General features: G+C 36.3%; 1 protein-coding gene across 1 annotated transcript in view; it reads right to left on the minus strand.

Moving 5' to 3' along the window:
* DMP1 (dentin matrix acidic phosphoprotein 1) overlaps positions 1 to 7,456 on the minus strand; it is an 11,214-nt gene extending 3,758 nt beyond the window's left edge. The window contains exons 1-3 of the mRNA XM_077765096.1: positions 7,410 to 7,456; positions 2,817 to 2,895; positions 2,117 to 2,160 (exon numbers count right to left, since the gene is read on the minus strand). Coding sequence (XP_077621222.1) covers positions 2,117 to 2,160; positions 2,817 to 2,874 — 102 coding nt within the window. The 5' untranslated portion in view covers positions 2,875 to 2,895; positions 7,410 to 7,456. The remainder of the gene's footprint in view (positions 1 to 2,116; positions 2,161 to 2,816; positions 2,896 to 7,409) is intronic.
* Between the last annotated feature and the right edge of the window lie 463 nt (positions 7,457 to 7,919).

Here is a 7,919-nt window from a genome sequence, read left to right on the forward strand (position 1 = left end):
AAAAAAAAAAAAAAAAAAAAAAAAGGAATGTGAGATGACCCGACAGCCTGGAAAAGATCTTGTTATCTAAAAAGCCTTGAAGGTGTTTGTATTTCTGATATTTCACGTAGAGAAAAAATATATTTTCTTCGAAGCTGATTGTTTATACAACATGGATGAAATATAACATAGGAAAGAAAAACAGCATTGAAGCTTAGAACCCAGGTTTATGTATGAATTAGCTCCTTGGTTTTGGTTTTATCCCTGAAAACCAACTGTCTTTGTGTTGGTGCTGAAATTCACATATTCCAGGAAACCCCTAAGTCTTGGGTAAACTGCAATATTTGGTTACTCTATGTGAATATGAGGAATTCCCTTCACCTGTCCAATGTCAATTTCTTATTTATAAATTAAGAATATTAGCAACCACTATGCATACTCCATAGACTTGCCGTGAGGATGAAATTGGAAGCAACTTGAGAATTTTTCAGTATGATATAAACTAAAGAAACAATCCATTTTGAGAACATCACTTTATAATATTCAGTAGTAGATAAAACTGAACTGAGAAAGCCATTAAGCACTTCTTGAATCACATAAGATCACCTCCCCCGGTTTGGGGGGTGGAACCCCTAGGTCTGAAACTTAATCAGGGCATAGTTCTAATTTATTTTACTTTCTTTAACCCTGATGCCTTCTCCTGGTCTATACTCCCTGTTTCCCTCAAGCACACCAAAATCCTCAAATCCCTCCTGTTTCAAAGCTACTAAGTGATGGTTATGAATTGCAAAGTACTGAGCTGCTATCAACATGTCTTTGAGGAGCCTCTCAGCTATGCTAGGCAGAGGTTATCTCCCGAGAAGGAGATATAATCACTTTAAGTCCTTGCTCTGTGACACTTCAGGCAAGTACAAAGGCAGACTCTCAGAGATCACTCTGTCAGTTATCATTTGGAATTAAGGGATAGAAGGGAGCAAGATACTGGTGTTTTTCCTCATGCCAAATGTTTGCGGTACTCTAGAGTGTTTGGTTGAATGAGACGGAGAATCTACAGTGGCTACTTTTCAATTAACCAGACTAAGGACATCTCTGATGGAAGTCAATGTAAGAAATCCTGCAATGTCTATTCTAGTCTCAGGCAGGGGCAGAACCCCATCTCAAGCCTCTGACATTATCTGGCCACCACTAATAGTGTTGTGCCCAAGCTGCATCATATGCAAATGCCAGCAGGCAACAAGGTCATGAGCAAAACACTTTGACTTAGCATAAAATTTTAAGCATTATTTGTAGTTTTAATCTTGAGAACCTACTAGCCTCCTAGACTTGGCCCATTCCTGAGAGAGATATAACACCCTGATAGAGAATTCAGATTCTGGAGCCAGAGTGACCTGAGTTTAAAGTCTGGCTCTAACACTTACTAACCATGTAACCTAGACAGATTAGGTTACTCCCTGTGTCTCAGTGTTCTCATGTAAAGCACAGAACAGTCTGACAATGGTTCTTGATTCATTCAGAGTAAACACACAATCAACATTTAGCTGTTATCCTAGAGACTCTGGTAACCTCGCATTCTTTCTTTTCTTACTTTCCAAGACTTGACCTTTTGCCTTCCAGACATCTCCTGGTAAAACAGATTTCTCATCCTAATCCTTTAAGAGCAACCTTTTTTTTTTTAAAGAGAGAGAAGGCATGAGCAGGGGAGGAACAGAGATAGAGAAGGAGACTGTATGCCCAGTGCAGAGCCTGACATGGGGCTCAATCTCTCAACAGTGAGATCATGACCTGAGCTGAAATCAAGAGTCAGATGCTTAAGCAACTGACCCACCTGGCACTCCAAAGAGCAGCCTTGGTTCACTGTCATCCATCCCCTTCCACTACTGTACATGTCCGTTATGAAAATAAAGCTAAATGAAAAAAAATGCCTCCTCACCAAATTATAGTGTTAAGTTAAAGTTGAAGCATTATATGAACTATTTTTTTTCATATGAACTAGAAATTATAGCCCTTACTACCTGTATCTTAGGTTATTAAGGTATTCATTAAATCACTAGCAGTTTCAATATTTGCAGCAGAGGCAATTTGGTGATACTAATAATATATTAAATTAAAAATATTTTTTAATCTTATTTCTACTCACCGTCCATTCTTCAGAGCTCTCAGATTCAGTATTTTGATACCTGGCTACCTAGGAAATTTTAATATACATGGTTAGCCCACAGAAAAATTTCCAAGGCAGTAGCTATGAACACTTTACATACTTAGAAGCAGTGATAGTCAAACTTTGTCATGAATCAGATTCATCTGGATGCCTTCTTAAACCACAAAATTGCCACATCCTTAGAGAGTACAGCTTAGTATGTCTGAGGTATGACCCGAGAATTTATATTTGGACCAAAATCCTAATAGATGCTGATACTGCTACTCAGGGGATGACACTTTGTTTTTGTTTTTGTTTTTTTCACTTTCAGAAGGAATTTATTTTATTTTATTTTATTTTATTTTATTTTTACTTTTTCAGGGTTTTTTTTGGTTTTTTTTTTGTTTGTTTTTTTTTTACAAATAGTTTATTGTCAAATTAGTTTCCACATAACACCCAGTGCTAGGGGATGACACTTTGAGAACCACTGCCGATGAAGAAAAATGAGAATCCTAGCTATGTGAATGAACAGATTAAGGAATAATTCAGATGATATTATAAAGGAAACAGCTTCCTAAGAAACTACTGTTTTCATCTACAGCCAGCTACCTGGCTTATAGCCACCTTGGCTTATAGCCAATGAAAAGTGTGGAGTCTTAGGTATAAAAGGTCTTTTTTTCATATATCCCTGACCTGATACTTACTGGGAGAGCACAGGACACACCCCAAAGGAACAGGAGTAAGATGCTGGTCTTCATAGCTGGCGGTGATAACTCTGCCTGTGATCAAGAACAGATGTTTTCCTTAATGCTAAAGAAATATAGGAGCTTTACCTTTTTAACATTTTCTTCCTATTAAAAAGCACAACTCATCCAAATGTCCGTCAGCTGATAAATAGGTAAATAAGAGGTACTGTACCCATACAATGGAATATTCTTCAGCCATAAAAAGGAATGAAGTACTGATACATGCTACAAAGCAGAAGAAACTTGAAAACATTATACTGCATGAAAGAAGCCAGACACAAAAGACCACATATTGTATGATTCCTTTTGTATGAACTGCCCCAAATAGGCAAATCCATAGAGAAAGAAAGGAGGCATTTGCCTGGGACTAGAGGAGAGTTTGGGAGTGACAGGTTAAGGAATGAACTTGGCAAGTGATGAAAAGGTTCTAAAACTGATTTTGGTGAACGTTGTACAGCTCTGTACAATGGCTAAAAGTTAATGAACTGTACAGTTCGTATGTAAAGTATATATTGAATTATATCTCAGAAAACTGGTTAAAAAGAAACTCACTGCTAAGAGATAAATTGGAAACATTTCAGTGAGAAGATCTATAAACACTTCTTCCCTAACACATAAAATAAGATAAATAGATGAACAAGTAAAGAAAGAGGAATAGAGGAATTTCTGACCAGTTCACTTCTATGATAATTATGCATGTTAGTGTGGCACAGTAACCTGGCAAATACACACCTAAACCAAAATGTAGTGATACCATCAATAGGTCATCAGCATTTGTCTATAAACACACATATATACACACATTGCTTGTCAGTCACCTTTATAACTTGGGAATAATATTTAGACAAAATAGATTGGTTTTGCCTTTTGTCTTCCTGATTTGCAGAGGTGTACTGTCAGGCTCCATAGTATGGCTCCAGAAAGCTCTTAGTATCTACTGTGCTACAAATGGTCATATATTACATATAGATTGTACTAAATTCTTTCATTTAAATTCTTTCATTTTTAATGACTAAATTCAGTCATTTGTGTTACTGGAGAAGAGTAGAGATTTGGGATATACTTGTGAATCATGCTGAGAGAAACATGCCAAATCAAACTGTATTTTCCTGAAGGGTGGCTTCATTTCACACCTAAAGAATGATTTGTAAAACAGCTTGTTCTGTATCTAAAAATAGATGTACTACATGCTAATGCAAAAGGTTATTGAAATGATCTAAAGGGAAAATAATTTGCCCTGCACTTGTTACCCCTGTCTGTGACTGTCCTAATGAATAGATGGACTTCCATATGTTTTGTGCAAAATCCTGCAAGTTTATTTCGGACTTCACTTTTGTTTTTAAGATACTCTGAATGATTTTAATCTCTGATCTAAGAAATAAGAATACATAGGGGCACCTAGGTGGCTCAGTTGGTTAAGTGTCCTACTTCAGCTCATGTCATGATCTCACAGCTCACAGGTTTGAGCCCCGCGTCAGGCTCTGTGCTGACAGCTAGCTCAGAGCCTGGAGCCTGTTTCAGATTCTGTGTCTCCCTTTCTCTCTGCCTCTCTCCTGCTCACGCTCTCTCTCTGTGTGTCTCTCAGAAATAAATAAAAACATTAAAAATTTTAAAAAAAGAAATAAGAATACATTGCTCGCTAATGTCTGGATATGCTGAATAATGTCTGTAACATTGAGCTCTAGAAGCCATCTAATCTTATTTTTTAATTTAGTCAAGAAAACAGTAGAAATCCTAAGGAGACTAAGAATGTTCCTCATTTCTACTTTCACTCAGCTCAAATGGTCCAATAGATTCTCTCATTTTATATCATGAGCATTATCTCACTCCAACATAGTTATTCTTCATTTGTGTTATTTCCTTTATTCTAATTCAGCATAGTTCATATTAGTCTTTGTGTTTGATATTTCTAGATCTTTTTAAAATCTTCTACCTACCATTAACAGAGAAAACATATGAAAATGCTCATCTCCATCTAAAACAAACCTAATTTAAAAAGATATTACTTCTGAAGGAAACCAGAATATCTTATGCCTTTTATGCCCAAAATATGCCTCTTTGACATAAAAATTACTTTGGTAGCTAAAGTCTCTTGAGAAACAGCAGATACAAGAAAGATGCTCTGATCCTCCTTTTTCTTCCTGAAAGCAAGAAATTCCCATGTGAAAAGTGACTTCCCTATACCAAGAGGAAGACTTTCTCATCCTGAGAGAAGAAAGTTTAAGGCTGAGAGAAATCTGTACAAACAAACCTTGTTAAACTAATCCTGTCTTCCTAATCACTTCCCTATAATTTACTACTCCAGCCCAAACCCCTTTATCTTGTCAGTTCTTTACAGGTATATTGTTTCTTTATCTAAAAAGTAGACAACCCATATGCTGTGGTAAGTCCTTCAGGTCTTCATTCTCTTATGAAGGCTCTTATTGTAGATGTAAAAATGTTAATGAAATATGTTTGCTTTTCTCCAGTTAATCTGACTTATGTCAGTTTAATTCTTGGGCCCCACTGGAGATCCTACAAGAGAAGAAAATCTTTCCTCCACTCTATTTCCCCTTAGTTCCCACAATCAAAACTTTTTTTCAAGTTCATAGGTTTATTTCTTAAGGAACATTTCCCTTAAATATGATATTGTCAAAATAACTACATTCCAATGGTTTTCATGTCACAGGTTGAATGAACCTAGGTTGTGTTTCATTCAACACAGGTTGAATGAAATTAGGCTGTTCACCATTTGAAATTTCAAATGTGTAATTTGAATAGGGTGATAATCTCATGATGTTCTTCAGAAGGCTAGTGATATTCCAGACTTGATAAAAGGCCAATAAATACTGAGTTATCCTCTTGTTTTGTTGCTTCTCTTTATATAAAATAGAAAAAAAATTTAAGGGATACCCTACACTAATGAATGTCGTGTACTTTTGCAAAGAAAGTATGTGTTTCCAGTGTTCCAAGTTTCTTAGGGATAGAATATTATGAAACATAAGAAAGAGCCAATAACTTGCTTGTGCTTCTAGAAATACCATTTAGTGCCCTGACCTAAAGCAATAATTTCCTGAACAAAATAAAAGACAGCCTGGGGTTCTAAAAGAGCTGAAGTTGCCTCTCATAGAATATAGTCTGCCATCAAACATTAAAAGAAGTCAGATCTTCAATCCTATATTGGGCTTTCAATTAACATTTTAATTTTTTATTTTATTTTTAAAAGTGTATTTGTTTTATGAGAGAAAGAGAGCACAAGTGGAGGAGGGGAAGAAAGAGAGAAGGAGAGAGAGAATCCCGAGCAGGCTCTGCACTGTTAGCATGGAGCCCCATGAGGGGCTTGAACTCACGCACCATGAAATCATGATCTGAGCCAAAGTCAAGAGCTGGACATTTAACTGACTGAGCCACCCAGGTGCCCCTCATTATTACTTTTTGAAAGTAAAATGGAATTTGGCCAAGATATGATTCTATCAGGTATTCAGAGAACCAAACAAATAAGGCAATAAAAATATCCAATCCTTCCAATTATAATTGTCTTGAGATCAATGACAATCAATCTCACATCATATACCTTTGACCACAGTAAAATAACTCCAAGGTGCCCTAAAATTCAAATTAATATTTGGAAGGTGTCTAAGCATTCAAGGCACATTGGTCCACATTATCATTTTAGAGTAGGTAAGTGGACTAATGCCTTTAGAAAATTGTTCACACGTTTTAACCAGCCAACCACATGAAAGTAGGATAGTCTGTTTGGCCCTCAGGTAAACAGAAAGCATGGTTCACTAGAACTTATTGTTCCTAAAGAAGACAGGTTGCTTGAAGCATTGCTATTACACGTGGGATTTTCTAGATGTCATAGAGAATGCATTGCCTAACTACAGTTCCCACTTTCTGTTATGAAAGACAAACACTCTGACAAAGATGAAGTGGAATAAATTCAGCAAATAAAAATACATATGGACTGGAATATGTATTTCCTGAGTCTTCTATGCTAGAAAATGTTTTTAAAACACTCAACATTTTATTGCATTCTGTTTGCAAGGCATCATGCTAACACGAATACCTAAGTAAACAATACAGAAGCATTGTAATTATCACATCCTTGGTTTCTTTCAATGGTCTTAGCATCTTCTTTCCATTACTTGATTCATAATGAATATTACTGGATACTATCTAGATGAATAGCATCAAATGATTTTAATTTAAAAGACCAAAATTTGGAAGTCCTGCTAATCTAGTTTAGATTCTTTCATAATGTTTTGTAGGCCATAAACATCACTATATCCATAAAACCTAAATGTAAAAGTTTTGTTTTGCTAATTAAAGCTAACCTTCAAAATGACTTTCCATCTGTGTCCTGAATGCAGAGGTCTAATTAGAGTAGTATAGAGAAAAACATCTGGCTCTATTGACTTAACATGCCATTTGAATATCATTATTTGCTGTGGCATAAACATCCTTCCTCTGCATGACATAATGCCTCTCAACATGTATACATGTTTAATATTTTCCAAACATAGCAGAAGTCATTTTATAATTTTTTAAAAATGAAAATTTCTTACCCTCTTCAGTTCACAAAGACTTTTCCCCAAAGGTCTCAACAATGAGGCTGAAGTTCTCACAGAGGAAATCTATGCCCAGTGAAGCCACTTTTGTGTTGATGTTCTGATGTTCACTTCTCTGACAGTGCAGGAATTTAAACTCTGCTTCAGCTTTTCATAGCCAATCAACCTCAAGCAGGGGGTGACTGACATCACAAGGTGTCACCGGGACTCCGGTACACCCACACTTCCTCCAACTTGCAGAGGCAGATTTTCCCTAAAAAGCTCTTGTGGTTCCCAAATGACTAGACTAGTTTCCATTAAATTGAAGATCTTCCTAAAGCTTTATTTTGATTTCTAAATATATGTCATTCACATCCATGCAGGCTTATGAGCATTATAAACAATGACAATGTCTTCCACCCACTGATAGATCCCAGCAGACACATGGATGGGAAAAGGAGACTCAAGGAGTGGGCAGATAGTTTCCTGTTAATGTACATTTCCAGGTTGTACATGAAGAACCTTCTA

The sequence above is a fragment of the Crocuta crocuta genome, unplaced genomic scaffold (assembly GCF_008692635.1).
Source record: "Crocuta crocuta isolate KB4526 unplaced genomic scaffold, BGI_CrCroc_1.0 scaffold134, whole genome shotgun sequence".
NCBI lineage: Eukaryota > Metazoa > Chordata > Mammalia > Carnivora > Hyaenidae > Crocuta > Crocuta crocuta.